We start from the raw sequence: 23351 nt of genomic DNA, 5'->3' as shown, positions 1-23351 counted from the left end.
AACATACAGTTCACTGCTTGCTGGTTAATTACATCCATTAATAAATCAATGAAGCGCTTTGATCCTGATTTGATTCATGTTGGATTATTTGAGCAGCTCCTCGCTGCAGCAGGAAGGTGTCACAGCCTTCCCTGCCTGTCCTTCTGACAAATTGAGAAACAATATGCTTCACAAAATTTGTACTCACAACATTTTATCACTAATTCAGCCCCTAATCACTAATTTTATCACTAATTCAGAAGGAAATTACTGATTGGTTTGAGGACTGACCAGGGAGAAAAGAATTCCCCATGATTTTAGAGAGAGCTAAACATCTTTGCATGAGCAAAAATAATGCTATGTTGACTTCAGGTAAGTCTGACCACTCTTCAGACACACAAAAGTCCACTGTGGTTCTGGGCAGCTGAAGCATTTTAATATCCAATTTATTATTTCTTCTATTAAAGAATTTATTTATCTAAGAATAAGCAGAGGCCTGACAAAACTATTAAAACCACAGATATTCTCTTCTGTCTCAGTCTGTTCATTGAATTGTTTTCCCTCCAAAGCAGACAGGCGCTCACAACAGCACAAAGAACACCTGGCAGGTCACAGTGCAGGAGGATGCTTACCACAACAGAAGCAGTTAGCAACTCCCACTTTGTTAGGTTGGATTTTATTGTTCGTTTTCCGCTGTAAATTCTGTTTTCCTGCAATTCTGCTGAGCCTAGGTGAATTACATACCATTTACCAGAGTTTAACTCTCTGCTGACTGGTCCCCATTAACAGCATTTGTTGTCACAGCTATGAATTCAGAGAAATGGGAAAAACAATCCAAGGGAAAGTATTGTAAAAGGAAAGTGACAATTACATTTCCTTTTATTGATGACCCTGAGCACAGTAACCTGCTGGCAAACATCCTTCTTCCCACTCTATCACAGCCCTCGGTGCAGTGTGTCCTTACACAACCACTAACCTTCATTTCACCTTTTTTTCCTCTTTCCCTGATGGATACAAAGCTGCACAGGGACAGGACAGGTTCACCCAAAAGCAGGCAGGAAACAGGGCTTGGCTTGGCAGTGCAGAGGCAAGAGAGAGAAAAGAGGTGGCAGCTCTAGGCCACTCTCACTCTTTCCCTTTCTTTAAAAGTAACAAGAAGCTCAGTGATTGCATTACAATTAGGAAGGGTGCCCACCTGCCCTCAGTAGTTAGTTTCCTTCCAAGGAGCCACTAAAGCCTCCTGGCAGAGCTCTTTCTGGAAACAAGATCCACAGGAGTTTATATGCTTGAGAAGATGGAGCCTGACCTGAACGAAGAGAAGTTCCTAGCAAAAGTATTTCCTGGAAGGTAAATGTATTTATTCATTCTGTGGCCTTTCTACCTTCTGTTAAATTTATGAGCTTTTATGTTCTGCTATATTTTCAGCATTCAGCCCAAAAAACCTCAGTCACGGCACAGAACGAAGAAATCCCATAAAGTCAAAAAGCATAAAGAGAGATTTAACTGCCTCCTCTTAATTTTTTTTTTTCAGCTCTGGGATAAATCCTTGATGCAGACTGAATGTCTCACCTACTCTCCAGTAGAGGTGCAGACCTGAAACACCCCTGAAACTGCTGCACGGCTCCTGGGCTCTCACCATAGCCCAGTCCAAGCACATTCCAAGAGCAGGGCCCAGAGGTGCCAGGGATGGTGCCAATTCCCTGGCCACCCCACCAGGATCTCCACAGAAACCAAAACAGGATTTCTCCAGAGCCTCTACACTGCCTGTGCTACTACCACCCATAAATTCCCACGTGAGTTCTCTACCCAAGCACATCATCTCTGTCTGATCTGTCTTCAGTAGCTGCAAAATGCTGAGCTCTAATATATGGCAGCAAGGGAGTCTAAATCATTCCGCTTTTGAGCTGTCACACACACACACAAAAAGCTTTGGATGAGGCCAGATCAGTCTGCCAAACATAATCTACCACAAAACCTTCTCAAATTAGGAAGAAAAAAAAAAAGAAAACAACCTACTTTATTTAGCTTTGGTTGTTCTCCACCTCTCCCAAAACTGTGAGTTATGAATTTCCCCAGAACAGAGCCCATTAACACAATTTCTAACAACCAGTAACACCACAGGTACCAGGCAGCTGTCACCACCATGCCTGTTAAATCTTTATGTTTTCACAGAAAAAAGCTGGAACAGTACCTGGGGTTTGGTTTTGCATCAGAAAAATACAAGACTGAAACATAATTATTATACTTAGAAAAATTATACAGGAGCTACCCAGAAGATATTTTATCTACAATCCCACCTGGTTTCCAACTGAAAGGAAATCATCCAGCTTTAAGAAAGAGACTCCAGGAAGGGTCACAATAAACTGAACAGGAGAAAATGAAGCTCTGAAAATTAAGCTTTAGAAGTTTGTAATCTTCCTCCACGAGACCAAACTTCATCCTTCCTTACTCCCATAATTTTAGCCTAAACAGCTGTGATAGTTGCAAAGACTCCTTTACCTACACTTGAAGCTATGCTCATTTTAGGAACATACATTTCTCTGGGGATGTTATATATGGAGAATAAAGTACCTAGGAATATACATATCACTTGAGTTGGAGGAGAAACCAGAAAACAATGTCAATATTTCATTTTAATATCACAAAGCAAAATTCAGTTTTCAGAAACTCAATTCCCACTCTTTGAAAGGAAGAAGCTTGGAAAGGGAGTTTCAATTTCCAAAACTCCATTCTTATCTTCCTCGTCACTTGCACATCAAATCATTTCATTTGGTGGTGTTATATGGGAAATTCTGCTACTCTCATTTCTGAACAGAATCACTGAAATACTGATTAGCTGTAAGATTTTAAACTGAAAGCAAGTTTTAAACAAGACAGACTATATACAAAAATAACCCAAAAGACTGGATTTTGGGGGGTTTTCCTATTTATTCTTTTACAAGAACCTCTCAGATCTCTTGGTGCTGTGCACAGTCCAGTTCAGCTCCTTTCTCACTGACTGAGAATGAAGTTGGGCCAAGAGCATCTCAGGTGTGTGGTGATAATGCAGTGAGGCTTTCACTGCTGTGCAGCAAATAGGAAGCAACGTTTGAATGTTCCTGACTCTTCTAATGTCACCCAGCAATACAGATAATGGCATGAAAAGCACAGTCCTCGAGGTTGGTAGAACAGATGGAGCCTTAACCTTTATGGGAGACTCTGGTTACACAGCTTCTGCATCTAAATAATTTATAGGTTCTGATCATATGGGAGCTTCAGCTGTGGAAACAGACGATGCTGAAAGAAGATCTGATCCAATCTGTTCATTTGCCACTGTTCAAAACCTGGGAAAGGTGAACAGGTTGCCCTGGAGCCCTTGCAGGCATGGCACTTGCAGGCATGAGATTTCCAGCCCCATACGCTTGTTTATTCCTGTTTATTGCATTCAACACAACCCAGCATCCCTTTGTGGTACACCACATTTGCTCTAGCTAATCAACTTTAATCCAATTCTGCTCTAAAGACAAGCAATTTTTTCTCAAATTACAGTTCAGGTGCGCTGCAGGTGAAGATGCAAGTTAGGCAATCACTGCACGTTATCAGACAAATACTTAAGCAAAAAATAGTAGTTTGCTCTTAAGGTAGAATATTTACAAATGGGTACAGCAGTTCCATGGGATTGAAATGGTAAACAGGACCTCAAGTGTAGCTTGAGGAACCTTTAGCCTGAGAGCAGCATTTGTGCTGACCCCCAGGGTAGGCAGTGCTGGCACAGGGACACTCAGGGGGACGTGGACACCACACAGAGCAGAGCAAGCACAAAAATGTGCACGTTTGCACTTGCACAGAGCAGCAGAGGCAAGTGAGGGAGCAGCACAAGCACATTACCCAGGTCAGAAATACACACAACATCCCATTTTCAGTATGCCAAACAGCTGGGGCAGTCTGAGCTCCCCAAAACCATTTAGGAGAAGCATATTAAAGCAAAACAGCCCCAGTTTAGATGACTTTAAAATTCCAGGCTAAATTCTGCTTTATAAAGCTGATTCATGAACAGACCAAATATTGCTGTTCTGGGATGCACAACAAAGAATGGGGCAGATGGTCTGGGGTGGCAGCAGCTTCACTCATCTGATTTTAATCCATCACCACAACCCTGTCAGGGCCTGAGTCACGTGTGTTTCACTTAACTCACTTGCTCGGTTCACACAAGGCATCCAGAAAAAGCTCACTGAACAAGATGTACAGCTCATATTTACTACTCAACCCTGCCAGCATTCCTGCTTTTTTAAACACGATTGGAGAAATAAATTTACTCTTGGCTGTGAAAACCTCGCCAGCTTTTCCATCCTAACTGTGTTTTAATCGGATCAGCCCTTAAACTTTTCAAAAAACAGTATTTAATGAAAACAAACAGATGTACAACTGCCGAACGTCACCGGGAGACTGTTAACATGTGTCATCACCAAGTTTTAATAGCAAAACTAAAAAAAACAAAGATTGAGAGTTATGACAGGGAAATATGGTTGCTATAGAAGTCCAGCTTCCACAAGACAACACTCCCAGCAGAGAGGAGTTCCCACGCACAGCCCGAGCAGGTGCCTGTGCCAGAACTGGCTGCACAATTCAGTCCCCGCCTGCCCTCCCACTGCTCACCCTCACAGCTGCTGATCCAACAGAAAATCCTTCCAAATACAGGGGGGAAATACAGCTTCCTCCACATCAGGCCTCAGATCGACTCCTGCAGCAGGACCTGAGCCCCTGAGGAGTGGGAATATGGGTGCAAACCTCTGCCCAGGAGAGGACACATCTCCCCGTGGCAGCAGTTCTGTGCTGCACGATTACACCCACCTGAACAGGGTCCAAGTCACCAGCCAAGGAAGTGTCTCCAGAGGACAATTCCACTTGCAGCGCACTCAAAAATAAACCAGGACACATTATGATCCCTATCTCTAAGAATAAAGCTGAATAAAATGGTTTCTCCCTCTGCTTCCCACAGGAAAGCAAAGCAAAGAGCCCGTCTAAACTTTCCTCCCTTTTCTTAATGAAACTTTCATTGATTTTTCATCCGTGTGAATCATTGCCTTGGAGCAACTTCTTTTAGCCGCAGGATCTCACATTTAATTTGTATGTAAGCTTAAGGGAAAGTTTATCAACAGAGTCTCCAGAAAGATATTAGAAGGTTTTTATGAAAAAGCTATGAAATTTTACATATGGCATTTACCAGCCTAATTTAACAAGAACAAAATAAAATAAAAAGAAATCCAGAATAATGCATGACATTAACAATCAGCAGTTTCCTGTGACATCCTATGGCACCTCCATGCAGCTGTCAGTGCACAAAGCATACAGAAGTCAGGCTGAATAAATTTGTTCTGAAAAAGAGTAAAAACAAAAAAACACCATGCATTCATTCAGATGTAGCGACCTTCCACATGTTAAAAGCTACCCAAAGATAAGGAGAACAGAACATGTGTGTGTGTGTATCCACAGAAAAACAGGACAGTTTCTGGCACTAAAATGTGTATTTGAGTTGGGCATAAGGAAACTGCTAGGATTTAGTGAATAAATAAATGAAAAATCCATCAGCAATACATTAACAGACAAGACAGCTTTGCCAATACCAAAGACATAAAAAGGAACAAATCTCTAATAATTTATTCTTAAGCTAAAATTTTCCATCTGCTTCAAGTGCTATTTACATGGGAAAAGAACAACTAAAATGCTACGGACCTTTTAGCTCTCAATTTATACAAAATGCATTAATTTTACTGGTCTAGGAAGGGAACAAATTTATGGGTCAACAGGCAGCATCAGGGTACAGTAATTCAAGTAACTATTACTCAGGTTTGTCTCTAAGAAAAGGATGTATGCTTTTACTTAAAAGTTAATCTTTTGCATTGTGACTAACATTGTCTAAATGGCACTGTCCACAAGAAAAGTATTGGCTAGAACTGGTTCCACAAGACCTGAAAATAAGGATCTTTCACAAAGTATCTAGGCTTCTAGAGAAAAAACGAAGAAGAGAAGGGGAAAGGGGAAAGGGGAAAGGGGAAAGGGGAAAGGGGAAAGGGGAAAGGGGAAAGGGGAAAGGGGAAAGGGGAAAGGGGAAAGGGGAAAGGGGAAAGGGGAAAGGGGAAAGGGGAAAGGGGAAAGGGGAAAGGGGAAAGGGGAAAGGGGAAAGGGGAAAGGGGAAAGGGCCAGTACGTTTAATCATGATGAAATCTTGATGGAAATCTTTGCCCCATTCTCTCATGTCTTTGCACTGAAGCATCAACCCACTAGCACTGTCCTAATGAAGATAACCCAATTGTCCTTAACTACTTCCCAAATTGCCTGATTAAGGAAGGAATTCAATAGTGTTTCCCAGGTAGTATCCATTAATACCCACAGAACAGAGCCTGCAGAATGCTGCCCACGAAGAGGGGACAGAGAAACCACTGCTGGTCACAGCAATGACCCTGGAAAACAAACAGCCAGTCAGAGTCCCAGGCTGGATTGTGCCAAGGGAAGAGAAGTCCTTGAACTGCACAGGAACAAGCACAGGATGAAGCCAGATGAGAGTACTTATGCAGGATGCTTATTCCACTGAAAGAGAAGTGGCAGCACCAGCACCAGGAGCAAAAAGGGGATTTCATAAACAGATTGAAAAACAATCATGTTTGTTGATCATAACAATTAGGTCTTCTATTCCAAAAAGGTTTAAGAACTGTAAAAAGTTATGGGGATGAGGAAAGGTTAGGGAAATTTTTTAACTCTCACTAAACAGGCCATACCAAAACACTGAGAGTAAAAGAATATTTATAAAATCCTACATGAAGCAAACATGAAAAGGTTGCTCAGCTGCAAGATAACTGAGTAATGTAACCTTTCAAAGCAGCAACAAAAAGCGATTAGGCCATCCCTTGGATTGAAAATGATTGATCATGCTGCTGGTATTGGAATTGAAGCTGACTATAATGCTTTTTATGTAATTGCTTTATTGAATGTAGCATAGCTTTATTTGGCAATATAGTCAGAACACTGTGAGTTTTACCAGTTCTTTAGCTGCTGATACACCACAGACACACAGTTACAATACATTTATCCCAATGACATTGGATTAAATGGCACATACTGAGGTTGCCTCCTGACCTTTCAGTTAAGGTCTACGGGGAATCTTCTGCCTGCAGAATCATCTAGTTGATTTGAGTACCAGCAGCTTTCCATCCTCTGCATCTGTTTGCTGGTTTATTCCATAAACTATATAAAAAAAAACTTAAATCTGATTTGGGCCCCTGTGTGCTGTAATAATTAAATCATTCTGAAGATGTCGAAAGCTGGCTCATCCATTAAAAAAAAAAAATCAATCAAGGACAAGTAAATCACAGTGAAGAAGAAGTGTGAGTAAAACTTTCTTTTTTATATTGGAGCACATTGAAATACCTATGGGAAAAGCAGTGGGGGTGAGGAGTTGTTTGATTTTAACCTTTGGTTTTATCTATTAAAAACGGCTTCAAAATTTAAATGCAACCACATAGAATTACCTTTTCTCACCTGCTTTTCAATTTCCTTGATTTACTATCCCTGGTATCACTCCCTGCTCTTTGAAGAGAGTCCTGGCAAAGGTCAGCAGTCAATTAACCATCAATAAATACACAACATGAGAGTGACAATTTCAGGCTGCCTGAGCTCCCATTACTAGACAAAGCAACATGTTCGAAAGCTCATAACAAAAGGCATAAAGTACTTTGGAGTGTTCTGAACATAAATATAATGCTACCTTTAAAGCAGTAAGTATGAAAAATATCAAAGGAGGTATGTAATACCAAGTTTTATCATCTATTGCACACGTATATTGATTTAACAGAGACACGCTCACTTATCTACAAAGCAAAAAATTGGGTTTTAAGTACTGTACTTTGCAAGACCCTTAGGGCACAATAACATTACTGTCATCATTTACTCTGACTTCCCTGTCTCTCATTTGATCCATCCCCAGTCTTCTCAAAACATTGCAGCTCTGTTTCTATTTCTGCCACTATGACAGTGCCCTTGGCTGGGTGGCAACACTGTAATTATACACGGGTGACATAAAACACAGGCAAAAATTAAAATAAACACAAAGACACATAGAAGCACTGACATCTAAGCAACACATTTAACACTCTGACACACAGATAATTTTCCCAGTGCTGGGCAGGCAATAATGTACTCAGGGTTTGGGGAAGGTTGTTTTGCACACTTTCTCACGTTTAAAATTGTTTGGGGACAATCCTAAAAGCAAGTTCATCTTGGCATTTTGAAGAGGAATGCAGAAGATAGAGGACTGATATTTCATTAAGAGAAAAGTGGGATCAATAAAAGTTAAAAAGTTTGGATAAACTCTCATTATCAGATTCCTACAACTTCAAAACTAATCCAAGTGACCTTCCTGTTAAATGCAGACACAAGCTCCAATCTGCAGAATTACAAATTTCACACTAACAATGTTTTAAGCCAAGATACAGCTATACAGCAGCTATGAAATATTTAATGCCACTTGAAAAACATGTACTGAGTTAGTTTAACTGAAAATACTGAAGTTTAGATAAGTTATACACCACATGCATTTAATACACAAGCTGCAAACAATTCACTGAAATTAATTTTCCCTTCTGCTTGGAGCAGCGTTATTTTATTAATGCAACAAAGAATATTAAGGGAATGACAATAAAAACATGAGTGCTACCTTATGAGCACTATAGTTAATAACAGAACTTCCAGAAAGTTTCTGGTGTTTAATCAATAAAGCCTCCTTTTAATCCTTGTCTGTAAAAATTCTAATTCTGTACCCCATCCAGACAGCTGCTTCAAAACTCTGCAGCTAATACACATCAAAATTTATTGAATGCATAGAAAATTTAAAGTATAGAAATAATTTTTTCTCTATCCAGTGTCTCCACTGTGAAGATCTTCAACAGATAGAAGAAAAGTGTTTGTTTTGCTTAGAAGCAGATGAGTGATATAAATTTAACTAATGGGTCAAAAGATGTTAAAGATGCCACAAGGACTGAAGTTTTCCCTTCAGCAGCTTCAAACCTGTGAAAGTTATGATTATAAATGTCACCATGTAGAGAAGTAAAACGTGCCTCACATGTAGGTGGATATTATTATACTATTGAAATTTGAAGGTCTTTGGATCTCAGGGGTGACAGAATAAACCCAAAAAGACACCAAAATGTGAAAAATTTCAAGTGGTAACACAATAAACACCAGATGTCCCCTGGATTTAAGCACATGGGTGGCATGCCCAGTCGTGTTTTGTATTTCTGACTTATTCAATGGGTCAAAAAGGTCCTGGTAAAGACTTAAAGTACCTACCTTGCACATTTAATGTTTAAGCATATTGAAAATATAATGCTTTAAATGTCAGAATTTTTCAGAAGCATACCACGTGAACTATTCTTGCAAATGAAGCGTAGGAACACCTTTAAAGCTGCTGTTGACTAAGCCAGGGAACACGAACCTCTCATTACCACTTAATTCTGAACAGGGTATAAACACAGCCCCGAGCTCACTCGCAGTTACTTGGGCTGTGCTGGTGACATCAGCCCCTCCCCAAAGCTGAAAATTTGACAGCACTGCTTTGCAGAGCTATGAAGAGCTTTTAAACAGATCCTGGGAAAATAATACAACAACCAAGCAGCAAATGCATTGCTTCAGGTAACTCAGGGAAGTTGCCTGGTGCTGTCCCTGGGATCAGCTGGGTACCACTCACCCACACTCAGCAGTGTGGGCTCTGCATTGGGGGCGCTGGGCTGGCTCCTCTTTGAACATATGCCCTTTCAAGTGAAATTAATCACTCCCTTTATCACTCCTGCAGCATCTGGAGCCATAATCATTACCCAACTGCTGGGAAAGAAATGAAACCACTAATCGCACGGGGAGCAGGGCTTAGCGTTCAGAGCAGGAAAGTTTTTATTAAGTTCTCATTTGAAAAGTGATTTTTCATGGTTGGCCTTCCAGGACACACCACACAAAAGCTGGATCTGCTCCAGCAACTGTCTACAACTCACCCCCAGCATACAGAACCAATGTATTTAGAACCACTATAATGAGGGTTTAACATGCTTTTCCAAATTTAGCTCTATAATCCTAAATCACTATTACAAGCAAGTACTACACAGAGACACATCCAACCACGAGCTTTAAAAGGTCTCTGGAAGAAGGAACTGCAGAATTCTGCAAAGAGGTAGAGACAGGCAGTGGCATCAAGAGCAAGGACCAGGCAGTGCCCCTGGAGTCACACCCTGCACTTAGACTGGTCTCAGTCCAGGCAAACTGAAGCTCTGACATTCAAAACTCCTGCATTAAGTGGTCATTTTATCATATCTATCCACTAGCTGAGGGTTACTGAATTAAATCATGTCAGGACTATGGAAATAACCTGAAATACCATGAAATATCCCTTCCAACTTCTCTATTTCATGTTCCCAGCTTTTGCCATGCACATTTTTTGAAACTAAGAAAGAATGCAATTTTTTTTTTCTTTTTAGAAAGAAAAAAGAATAAAATTATAATGGCAGGAGTATTCTCAAAAACAGCAGCAGAGAAAAAATCTAGGGAATAAGGGTATCAGAGGGCAGACTTCCCAAACCTCATGAAGAGTCCTTAGAAAGAGTCAGCAGCATAACTTGCATACTGAGAACAACAACATGTATTTTAGGGATTTCTAATACAATTTTGTGTTATTTTCACCCACAATTGTGCTCTACACAAGAGCTGAATGAGGAAGTGATTACCCTTGTATACTGAAGCCATTCAACTAAGTGGCAAAGTAAAACCCTTAAGACAGACTTATTTAAAAAAAACCTGCAGGGCTCTGAACAAGGGCAGCAGAATAATTAAATCTAGTACTCCACTAAAACAGGCTGAAAATGTGATCATACATTTTTAATGCTCTGCCTATACATAACAACAGAAATCTTTCCAACAGCTGCATTCAATTAAAAAAAAATTAACCCCAATGAAAAACTACAAAAACATCCCAATCTGTTTTTCTTGCCACTCACTGTGCTTCCTTTGTGACTGAAATATGTACAACAATACAATCCAACAAAGTTGAACGAAAAGTACCACAATTCCAATAATAAGTTGTCTTTTTATTTTTTAAAATGAACTATTTAAAAGAAACCACTTTTGCAGATTTTCCCCTGTGACCCCCAGCTCTGTTCCCATAGTAACCATTGAGGAAAGAAAAGGATGAGAAGCCTAATACACTTTTCCCAATACCAACAAAAAAACAGAAAAAAAGCACCTTATTCTCAAAAACCATTATTCTCAAGAGAAGAGGGACATTAAAAGATTAGTGTGAATCTCCTGTGTAATCTAGTTTAAACCACCACCTACTGAACATCTGATGCTGGTTGACAAAGATGTTTGCTAAAGCAGGCAACCTTACTGTAAAAGAACTGCTAAAATAGTTTTGCAAGCCCAACAATAACAAAATGATGAGGCACATGCTGCAAAAGCTCCCCCCTGAAGGCAGCCAGCCCACAGCCAGGCTCAGCACTCACCTCTGCCAAGGAACTCCTACTGCAGGTACATCAAGTGTTAATTCCAGCATTTATTTCACGGCTCTTTCAGTTCCTCCTCTGCTTGCCTTTTTACTTGGATTGGTACTCAGTGCCTGTACTGCTGCTGGAGTGCTTTTCTAGGAAAATACAATAACTCAAGGATTCCTTCTTTAAGCAGTGCCACCAAGAACCTCCCTCTGCTGTCCACAGCTAACCATGGGAAACCAGAGCTAATAAACACGCTAAGTTTTACAGACAAGGAAAAACAGCACCAGTTTAAGTATTCCTGTATCTCTAACCAGCATCCCAAACTCCTCCAGGAGCTATTCCAACATCTGTCTGCTGGCTGGCACTGTCAGTGCCACAGGACCTTCATCCACATCCCACACACGGCGCTGCCAGCCCGGTGGGATTAGGGCAGGAGCCAACCCAGCAGCAGACCTTAAGCACCTGGAGGAAAGACCAGGCTGGAAAATGATGTTCCAGCATAAGAAAGCTTCTCCAGCTTTTATAGAACTCTTCTAGTGTATGTTTGTCTTGTTCTCTGCCAAACTCCCCAGTATTTCCTGGCTGAGGACACAAGGTCTGCACCAACTGTGAAATGTCTCACCCATCTAAACATGAATTGACCAACTACTGCAAAGGTTTATAAATTAAGGCAACAGGTGCATCTCCACAGCTCCAAGACAAGCTGGATTCAGCTGTTGAGAAAATAAGACAAGATGATGATACTAATATCAGAAGTGGAATAAGATGGGTGGAGAAGCAAAAAGAAATGGAATAAAATATTGAGATTCATGGAACAGAAAGGTGGAAATGTGGATAGGAAATTGTAAGGAACAAAGAAGAAAGAAAACCAAATAGTTATCAATCTGAAACAGCTGCACTTCTGTCTGAGGAAATGTGAGATTAGCTTTGAGGCCACTCTTAAAGCTTCTCAAGTATCAGTGACTAATATCAACCAGCATATTAAATTTTGCTCCTAATGAAATTTTGCAAAACAACTCCCTTTGAATCTTCAAATGTTAATGTTTTTTTAAAATGTTTTGTAGAAATAGAAGCATAATTTATACTGTCTCATAAAATGTTATTCATAAGTAATTTTTTCAATAAATTTAGAACTAAGTACTATTTTTTTATTTAAATCACTTTTTTAACAGCTACAAAATGAAACTACACCAACACATTAAAAACAATTACACTGCTTCAAATGAAACTGTTCATTAAAAACCATTTTTTTTAATTATTCTGAGATATTTTAAGCCAGACATTTATAATTCCAGTTAAATACAGTAAAACATCAGTAGGTGAAATCTTAATTGAGATTTGATATAATTCGGAGGAGCAGTTCTAAGAAAATATTTCATTTGACCAACAAGTTCTAAGAAATAAGTTTACTCACAGGAGTCCATAAGCTTGGTATCCTCAATTCATAAATGCATTAACAGCAATGACCAAAAGAAGAATTACTTAAATTAAAGAGTAGTCTGGCTCAGGAACAGAAGCATAAACTGACCATGAATAAAGAAAAGGTAAAAATAAGAAGATTTATCATTTTAGAACAACTTCTCATTACCAGGTTTACGGCAGTGTCCTGGTTATTTTGAGAACAGAACTTAATAGGTTTTTATAAAACTACAAACTGCTTCTGCTGTCACTACTACAAGACTGCAATCTATAGCCCCGGAGCATCCCTTCTGTTCCAACCTCTTAGCATAGCAAAGATCTTTTGAACCATACAGAGTTTGATTATATCAAAGCCAAATTTCCACTTGGAAATTTCAGCATTTAAAACTCCATCCATCAAGGCAGTGTAAGAACAAGCCACAATTAGAATGCTTACCACACAATGAGAAGTTTGGAAGCGTCAGTCAGATACACCACAAATCATGCAGACACCACACAAAGATCACTAAAAAACCATTTGTGCTTCATTCATGAGCTGTTGTCCCACCAGATAAAGAAACCACCTCATTTAGGACAGATGTATCTTCCCAAAACACTTTCTTTTAATCTTCTGAAAGACAAACCTTTGTGACTAATTCATTTTGTTGAGCTTTGGGAAAACTTGATTTGTTGCAGAGCTATTTTTGAGTCTCCCTTCAGCAGATTTGAGCTCTACTGTCCTTTGAACACCTGGACTCCTTTTAACATTTGGTGTACGTAGGTAAAAGCTTGTCTTTTCAGACATAAGGTCAAAGGCACTTCCAAACCAGCACTTGACCTTCATGAAATTACAATCTTGAGAAAGGGCATTTTATGGCAGTATTATCAGAGAACAGAGAACAAAAGGCCTTTTTCATCATAGCCAAGGCTGGCTCACCCACACTCACAAGGTGGTTCAAAGGTTCCTCCACAGCAGAAGTTGTTCCCTGAAAAGTTCATTTTGTCCCTTTTCCATTATGGATTGTTTCTGAAGAACGACTAAAGATCAAAACCCATCTGCTAACCCTATTTTAAGGACGACTTTCAAATACAGGTAAGTAACTCCAGAATTAAAGTTTTTATATGTTCACCTCGGGCAGGAGTACTTACAGCTCACACACCTGGCTCCCAAAAGCCCATGAACTCCAGACATTTAATGGTTTCCTCCTCAGGTAAAAATCTCTCTGCTGTGATCAGAATCATTACAAACCCATTTCCCAGTCTGACACCTCACTTTCAGTGCTCTTCCACTCATATCAGGGAGTGTGTCCCTGCTGGGCTAAATAGCCATCCTGATTCATTTTTTCTAGAGCAGGAAAACTCACTGGGACACAACATCTGGGTTTCTAACAGTCCCCTTCCTCCCTTCCATAGCAGACAGAGGATTTCCATGATAGATAGCGTTTTTACCAGGATTAAAGAACCATTTTTCTTAAAATTAGGGTATTTTCATCCTAGAAAAAATATTTTTACAATATTCCCCTCATTAAAAAATAAACCCATGTCATTCCTTTAGCTCTGATAGCCATTTATGGGCTATGTCCCTTATATCTTGCATTCTGTTTGTATTTTGGGGGAAACAGCACATGCCTGGGGTGTAGTTTATGGAGGAGCTGAAGACACCAGCAGCAAAGAGGAGCCAGAAACCTGTCAACGAGCTACAAAAAGAGTATCTGGAAAGAGATACTCCAGCACTTTGTAATCTTAATTATCAGTCCCTTCCTGTAAGTACTCAAAATATTTACTTGTTTCTTACACTTAATTCTGATTTTGGAGCTAAATTTTAGAGAGTCACCAAAAAAAAAATTAAAAAAAAAAATTTAAAAAAAAACCAACAACAAAAAAACCCCACTAGAATTATGATGTGGACTCACACGTGTCAATATTCTATATAGAGTTTTTAAACCCTGAATGGCCATCACTAAAACATAGGCATACTGGCATTGCAGAAATTCCAGGGACTCTTACGACTACTCAAGTGTTGGAGAAAATTAACATGGTTAAATATTCAAATTGCTAATTGGCAACTGCATTAAATACTATTAATTTACAAGAATTTAGGTTCAATTAAATGTAGCAAGTGCAAGAAAATTATTCAGCTATTTGATGTTGCTGAGTAATTTAGCTGATATGATTATTGTTTTCATGTTTAGTGGCCACTAAATGAGTATCTGACAAGAAATGTCTGGAAACCAGAAGATGCAGGGTACAGATATTAATTTGTAACTTCTAGAAGGCCAAAGCTCAAAACAAATGGTTTTAAGACAGGTCACAAATAAGCAACATAGCCCTCTGAATAGCTGAGGGAAGAGTATGTATAAAATTACCTCACACTGCCAAGTTCTCATGTTTTAGAATTTCAGAGCCTGGGGTTTTTTTTAGATGCAGTGATTTCAGTACCGTTGTTGTCTCCTAGACCAAGACCACCAAGCCCAGAATGAAAATGTACATGTCTTCATTAGATAGTATCAAGGATTTAGTTGAAAAAAAAGTCTGTATTATAAATTGCAGCAATGATATGATGTTTTTCCTTTTCCCCAACCCCATCCATATTAAGGATGCCTCCCTGGATTTATGTGTGCTAGGAAAATTTATTTCAGTACATATAAATTCATTTTCATAAAGTCAGAGCTTTCAGTAGCATAATCTTATTTAATTATAAAGCATGACATTTCAATAAGAAGTTGAATTTCTCCCCAGCAGGTAAGTAACTTGCCATGCTTACAACAGACAATTCAAGATTTAAAAACAGAACAAATCATCACCTTTCCCATTATGGATTGCTCATTTCTCATCAGATTGTTTTATTAAGAAAAAGGACAACAGCTGCAGGTTTTCTTTCTATTGGAATGGATCTGCTCAGTTTTTATTTTAAAAGTTACTTAATTTTAGGTTCACTGTGATGTGCTTTAATTAACTTTTCATTATTTAGTATTGGGCACAAAAGTCCTCAAACTATAGGATGATTTTTTATACAATTATTATACAAGCCACAGGTCTCAATAGATCAAGATCTCCATGATCCATCCCAGAGTTATTTTATTATTAATATCTTACCGCAAGAGGTATTGCTAACACTTCTACCTCTCCAGATCCACCTATTCCATTTAAGTCACCACCCCTCTCTTCCCAAAACACTTTCTCTTTTAATCTTCTGAAAGACAAACCTTTGTGACTAATCATACCTGAAAAACCTTTTTGGTTAAGGTATGAAAATGCTTCCAAAATCAAGCCCCATGTGCCACCCTGACAGCAGACTGCCATGTACTGCCCATTGTGTTATTTCTCAGGATAACTGCAAAAATGCAAGATTCAGGATTTAGAAATGCTGATGTTTCACTACTACTGCAGAGGAAGTAGGGGTTTCACAAATTACACTTAGTTTCTCAGCAAAACAAAATGTTTTGGGTGAACATACTATTCATTTCAAACTGGAACTGAACATTTGGGCCTTAAATATAACTTTTATCTAATTTTCAACAAAATCCTTCAATGGGGAAAGAAAAAGGGAGGGAGGGGGGTAATGTTTACAAATATTGGAGAAAAATCTATTTTCCTCAGTTGGGACAATACACTTAGCTGGAACTCACAAGTATTTTCATATGGAAAACATACCAGTCAAAGTTGTTTTCTACCTTATGCCATTCCATAAGCAGAGAAAGTACATCAAAATACTCTTAGGATTTAAAGTTTTTAAAGTGACTCTCAAGAGATCAGATATTTTTAATCCACTGTGGGAGTCACAAGAACTAACAATTTTCTTGTGCATCTGGAAGAGGAACCTTAACAACAATCCTATTGTGGGGCTTTCAGAGCATGGTGCCCACACAATCCTGGGCACCAAATTTTATTAGCTCTAATTACATCTACCCCAGATGCCTTTGAAGCATTGAAAGCTTCTTGTTTTCAGTTGGAATCATCAAGTCAAATTAAAGTTCTATGATTTACAGACCTAACAACTGAAGAGAAGACAGACAGCACTGAAGGCTCTAATTTGTCTTAAGAAAACAACTCTACCTTTCAAAGCTTGCTCAAAAATCATGTAAATAACAGTGAATTGAAGAAAAGAGAGTCATTGTTTATTTCCTCCTTGTTTCACATGCTAGACAGTGTAATGAAAAAGTCTTTAGAAATACAGTATCATGCTGTACTTTACCAGATCTTCCCCAGCTTCCTATACCAGCAGCCAGGCAAGAAAAAAGTTTGTGTTGATCCTATCAGAAGGACAGGAGTTCTCCCAGATAAACTGCTTCATTATTCCACTAATTCAGCCTATTACCTTCTACAGAAATGTAATTAAAAAATAAATAACCGAAATAACAAAGAACCTCTTCAAAACAAAAAAAAAAAAAAAAAAAAAAAAGAGGGAAATTATTTTTCCATCACATTTAATTTCTGTGCTGCTCAGTCACAAAAGGCCAAACCTCAAAGGGATCCTGGGCAATGAAACCTCTGGTTCAGTTGGGTATTTTTGATTAAGCACTTTAAGTAAACATTTCCCAAATTAACCAATCTTTCCATTTCGTTGAGCATTGCCTGCTGTGTGTTGTGCTACAAAGCAAACATCTGCTGCACCATGTTTGGTTGTGTGCAGCTGCACCACCCCACCTCCCACCCACCCACTCCAGCACCAAGAGCTGTGGTGCTCCCAAAGCATCTTCACAGGTTTCCCCACCTTGTACACATTCAACCACTGCATGTATCCAACCTGATTGAGGGACAGGAATAATTCACTAAATGTACCAATGGAGTTACAAATAGATTGACCAAGAGCATGGACTTCTGACTCAGTTCACCCTGAGAGATGCTGGTGTGCCCCTTGCATGCAAAACTTAGAAAATTATTAAATATTTCAAAGAAAGCAACATTAGGATAATAATCCAGTAAAAATACTCTTAGGTGACAAGCATTAAGGAGTCCAGAATTATGCTCTGGGTGCATAATTGCAACACACATGTAGATTACTAATGCCAACCACAGATTAACCCCTTTTATTTTTCAGAATTTAAAAAAAATTAGAACAGAAGACACATCAGATTTTTAAAAATTATTATTGAACTAAAACAGAATGGAGAAAGGACAATCATACCATCTTTTAATACAGCAAATACCTAGCAGAGAAGCTAACATATCATTTTCCTACCTGTTTTCCAGACAAACTGGTGACCTCTCCTGGCTTGCAGATCAGCTGTTTGCAACATTAAGAAAACAAACAAAAGGAAGGGCTTCCCCAGGCTCTGCCATGCCCTATGAGGAGAACCCCAGTTCTGTTGTAGAAGCATAATTCAGATAATTCAGTCTCTTGTATTCTTTGGTCCTAGAATTAACAAAAAAAAAAAAAAAAAAAAGAAGGCTCGTTAAAATATGTAAAGCACCAAGGGAACAGGCTCAGCCTAAGGGTAACCTCCTGGTGGCCACTGCAGATTTACCAGTCTCTGTGTGCCAGATTTGATGAGGACAAGTCTGTTACAGGTGCTTCACTTGGAGAGGGAGAAAAGAAAAGGAGGGGAAGAGAGAGAGAAGGGCCAGCTCCCAGAGGACTTACAGTCCCATCCTACAAAGCCTCTGTAAATGTTTGTAGCAGGCTCTTAAGAAGAAATCTGCCAGTGCCAATAAATGGCAAGGGATCCAGTGCTGTGTGCTGTGTGTCCCTTCTCTTCTCTATTATCTTTAGCAGGAATGTTATCTTGTTATAGGCAGACTAAACCAGAGTGAGAATGGATTCAATGTACAAAATTCAGCTCCAAATCCATGCCCTACATTTAAGATCCAGGCCTGGAAGTGTTTTAGCTCCAAACCCTGTGTAAAAATGGGATGCACAAGAGCAACACCAGAAATGCAGCAGGAAAAGCAGGGAAATGGGGGTTGCTTATTAGCACATGATGGACCAGCTTGAAAGGGAAAACCAGACACTACACAGGCATTTCTGTGGAATTTGGGACACTCATACAAGCTCCTCTGGATCTTTGAGCTCCAGGTCAGAAACCAATTACTGCAGAGAGGTCTCTCTGACTAAGGGATTTTAATTAAGTTCCCCAACACTTCAGACAAATTGGAGAGGCACGTTGTGAATGAGACAAGAGTGGATCAAGTCCTGCTGCTGCAGCAGTTTTAGACCACACAATTCATTAAGATAATCACTGAGTGGTGCTGGAAGCAAGGAGGAATGTTTCTCTGGGTCTCCCATACAAGGCAGGAGACCAACTCCTAAATGGCAGCTTCAGCAATCACCCACATTATTTACATACTACAGAAACGCTCCAAACAGTGGAGATTAAGAAACTTATACAACAAAATAAAATCTTAAAAATTCCAAGCCAGTCCAGTAATTCCAATCTTTGTGTCTCTCATTCCACAAGATGACCAACTAGACACTTAGGCAAACTTTACATGAGTTTCAAGTTATTTTGGATTCACCCATATTCAGGTGGGAACAATTTAGAAATCTTAAAAAACATTCATGGTACTTCCACATCAAACAAGTTTCTGAAATAAATTTACATATTAATTTTTCTGATGCAACAGCTTTTGTATTTATACCATACTTAAATTCTCCACATAGTTCTACTTATTAGTGATTAATCCTACTTTTATAGTTAAAAATGTCACATCTGTACTTGCATAAGGATGGAGATAATAATTGTCTTCAAGATTTGTCTTCACGGGCATAATCTTGGTAATTTTCATTAAAATTATCAGTTATTAGAAGTTCAGTCCAGAAAATTCTATTACATTCCTAACCTTATGAAAAGTAAAATTGTCATAGCACATAATACACAGCATCATTCTTGATAAGAAACTGAAGATAAATCTGGAAATTGTACACACTGAATATACAGTAGAGCTTTTAATTTCAGGCTGTATTCAAATTACTTTGAAACAGTTTCTATCATGATAAATTCATGCAATTACATTTAATCAGATATTGAGTAACTTCAGTGGGAGATACAATGTAATATCTGTTATCTGGTTTAGCTCATTCCTGCATTTCAGATGAACAGCATCTCATGTCCAACCTAAAACCCCATCAACCTGACCAAATACAGTAATGTGGGCAAGGGACCACATTTATGCTTTGCTTATATCTTCTGGGTTAATTTTATTCAGAATTCACATTTAATTCAGAATGCAACCTACCAAGTCCCAGCACCCAGGCAACGTAACACAGACCACAAGTGGCCTCATGTGGCAAGTACATTTCTCTCTCTCTCAGGATTTTTCATAGATGTGCACAGAGAGAAATGAAAGAGAAAACAATTTCTATTTCTGCTCCTTGTTTTTCCTATGTGGAATGTGTTTGGAGAATTGTTTACCTGGGGTGAGTGCTTGGTTGGATTCTGGTGAGGATTGTTTGAGCCTGATGGCCAATCCAACCCACCTGGGGCTGGACTCTCGAGACAGGGTCACGAGTTGTGTTAGAGAAAGTAGTATGTAGTTTTAGTATCTTCCTTTTTATATAGTATATTAATGTATTTTAGCATAGTTATAACAAAGAAATAATTCAGCCTTCTGAATTGAGTCAGACATCATCATTTCTTCCCATTGGGTTTGCCTACATTTACAATAGCCTCGTAGGAAGCACACTAGCTCAGAAATCTTGAGCATCATTCAGAAGCCCAATGCAGCAGGGAAGTCCGGGGGTGTGGGGAAGAAAGGCCTTCAGAAATCCTGCAATTCAGCATTTTTTGCCCATCAGGATGGCTGCTCACCTCACACAGAAGAGCTGAGGAGGAGCAACTCGCCCAGTGCCTTCAGCATCGCCGTCACCATCTATGACGGTGGGAAAACAGAGTCACCAACTTTCTGTCAAGGGAAGGAGAAGGAATTAGTGACACTGGCTCCAACACCAGCTCTGGATGCTTCACATACAAAAACACAAAACCAGATAAGAAATTATTCAGATGCTCAGATTTCAGCACTGGAGTGCAGCCACACGCCCAGCCCTGCGCAGACAGCACTCACTGCACCTGCAGGGCAGCTCTCCAGGGCCAGAAAAATGCCATAAAAACAACACAACCTAAACAGGCAGGGGCATGAAATGGGCAAATCCAAGGAAATATCTGATAACAGCTGATAAAGATGCTGAGGTTTTTAAAGAAGCACAAGTAGTGCTCAGGAGCTGCTTTCTCAATGCACTGCCTTCATCTCTGCACTCAAAGGGTCAGCACACAGCATCACATCCCTGGGAGTAGCAGCCTCCTGCCCAAAAGAAGGGGTTTCAGTCTTTGGGCAGGACTACAAAGATAACTGGTTGCTGCTCCCCACTGAGCAAGAACAGAGATTACATTAAGTCAGAAAAAACAGAAATAAATTAGACACCATGACATTGGCTCTAATCTCCTCCACCCCAGCAGAGCTCAATAGATTCCACTGATTTACACCCCAGCAATGCACAATGAAAATTTGTCTGTGTATCTAGGTTTGTGTAACACAGTTTGGAACTGTAGCTGTTCTGTCCTGATATGATAAAAAATTATTGCACAGGCAACATATGCTATCTACAGAAACATGAATAAATTACATTATGAAGGCCACCAACACTTCACATCAAATTTAGTTACATGATATCTCAGCTCCCAAATGTGTCAGCATGGCTAGCTGTAAACTGGCAAACACAGATGAAAAAGGAGAACAAAAATGAAATTTATATTTCAAACATTTATTTCATTGAGACTAGTCATTAAATTCATAGAATGGCTTAAATATCATAAAATCATAAAATAGTTTGGGTTGGGACTTTAAAGCTCATCTCATTCCAAACCCCTGCCCCAGGCAGGGACACCTGCCACTGTCCCAGGCTGCTCCAAGCCCCATCCAAACTGGCCTCGAACAATTCCAGGGATGGGTCAGCCACAGCTTCTCTGGGCGCCCTGTGCCAGGGCCTCACCAACTTCACATTAACATGTTATTTCCTAAATATGTTCAAGGTATGTGCTTTAGTCTGAAAAAATATCTCACTCTTCCAAAATTATCTGGATTTAGTCAATATCCTTTATAATCCAGGCCTGGCCAGTTAATAGTTTGCACTAATGGATTCTCTTGAAGTTAAATAATGAGGTGTTATTTTGATATTCGGAGGATTAGTCACAAGCATCCTAGTCACTTTGTTTGCCTTGTATGCAATCTTGTTTAGAAAAACAAGGATATCATCATTAGCTGTAATGAGTGGGAATATACAGGCAGTCTTGAAAAAGACACGTGCAAGTTTTCTAATGATCATAACCATGCACTTACATTTTCTAATCCACTGCGAATTCTCTTAATGACAGAATTTAAAAAAAAAATTTTTGAAAAGCAAACTTATTTCAGAAACCTGCATTTCTGCTGAAAGCATGGCATTCCAGTGACAAAATGTTAGAAATAAGTAAACATGCATACAGCTGACAAGATCTTATTTCTGAAGTGATCAAAACTTAATTTAATTTTCAACCTCAATGGAACATCCAACAGCCAAATTCCAGCCTAATCCCTGCTTAGCTAGAGAGGGGGAAAAGCCTCTGGGAAACTTTTCCCATTTTCCAGCCACTGCTGAGCAGTCAAAGGCAGGTTTTTCTGAGTGACAGGCACTGTGCTAGTCCAAAACACATCAGAGTCCTCAAAATCATCCACCACTGAAAAACAAAAGACTGATAGTCCAATTTTTGACTCTACACTCTCACATAATGCACTGTTAAAGAAGGGACCAGTTTTTCTTTTTCTCCAGGTCTCCATGGGACACGGGTTTCTCCAGTCCTTCTGCTCCATTTCTGTGGTTTAGGCAAGCTCAGCCTGGCTCTACTCCAACATGGATTTACAACATTTTTAATACTGAATTTAGAAAAAGATCAGTTTAAACTGATCCAAACCTGAGACATGATTTCAGCCTTGTCATACATCAGTTTAATTCTCCCTGACTTCTCTGGGAATTGTGACCTTTCCCATCATGGGTAAATCTGACCTACTTTTTGGTATGAGATGGGAATGCTGACAAGGACACCTGGGTAGCTCTCTCCATTTAAAACACATGATGCAATTAGAATAATCCCAAATACTTTGAAAAGCGACAACAAAAAAAAAAGAGCTATTACAGATGATATGCGTGGCTATAAATCATTTGGCAGGTGTCTAGCACAAAGATAAGCATCCTTAATCATGAATAAATTTTCTTAATACAAATGTAAGCATTAACTGTGCAACTGTTTGCCTATTACACACAAACCCATTGCGTGTGATATCCCAAGATAATCTGGATGTTTATATCATAGTCTTTATCCTCAGATAAAGTCTGCCTTGCCTGCTCAGAAAGCTGTTATCCAAAAAGCTAATTCTATTCTGTTCTAAAGCAGCAGAATGCCTGGCTTGTAGCAGCAAAGATCAGCACAGAACTGCTGATCATCCCTGGGGGAGAGATTTCCAAAAAAACCATGAATGCTAGTGTTACAGGCATGGAGT

At 39.3% G+C, this 23351-nt stretch overlaps 1 protein-coding gene across 3 annotated transcripts in view; it reads right to left on the bottom strand.

The window, feature by feature from the left end:
* THSD7B (thrombospondin type 1 domain containing 7B) overlaps positions 1-23351 on the bottom strand; it is a 296770-nt gene that overhangs the window by 223751 nt on the left and 49668 nt on the right. For all 3 annotated transcript variants that reach the window (XR_012056843.1, XM_030278109.4, XM_072931724.1), the window contains exons 2-3: positions 20630-20723; positions 18064-18237 (exon numbers count right to left, since the gene is read on the bottom strand). Coding sequence is in view for 2 of the 3 variants with exons in the window: in XM_030278109.4 (XP_030133969.4) it covers positions 18064-18202 (139 nt within the window). In the remaining variant the exon portion in view is untranslated. The remainder of the gene's footprint in view (positions 1-18063; positions 18238-20629; positions 20724-23351) is intronic.

This window comes from Taeniopygia guttata, chromosome 7, assembly GCF_048771995.1.
Source record: "Taeniopygia guttata chromosome 7, bTaeGut7.mat, whole genome shotgun sequence".
NCBI lineage: Eukaryota > Metazoa > Chordata > Aves > Passeriformes > Estrildidae > Taeniopygia > Taeniopygia guttata.
This window is presented reverse-complemented; position numbering and strand designations above follow the sequence as displayed.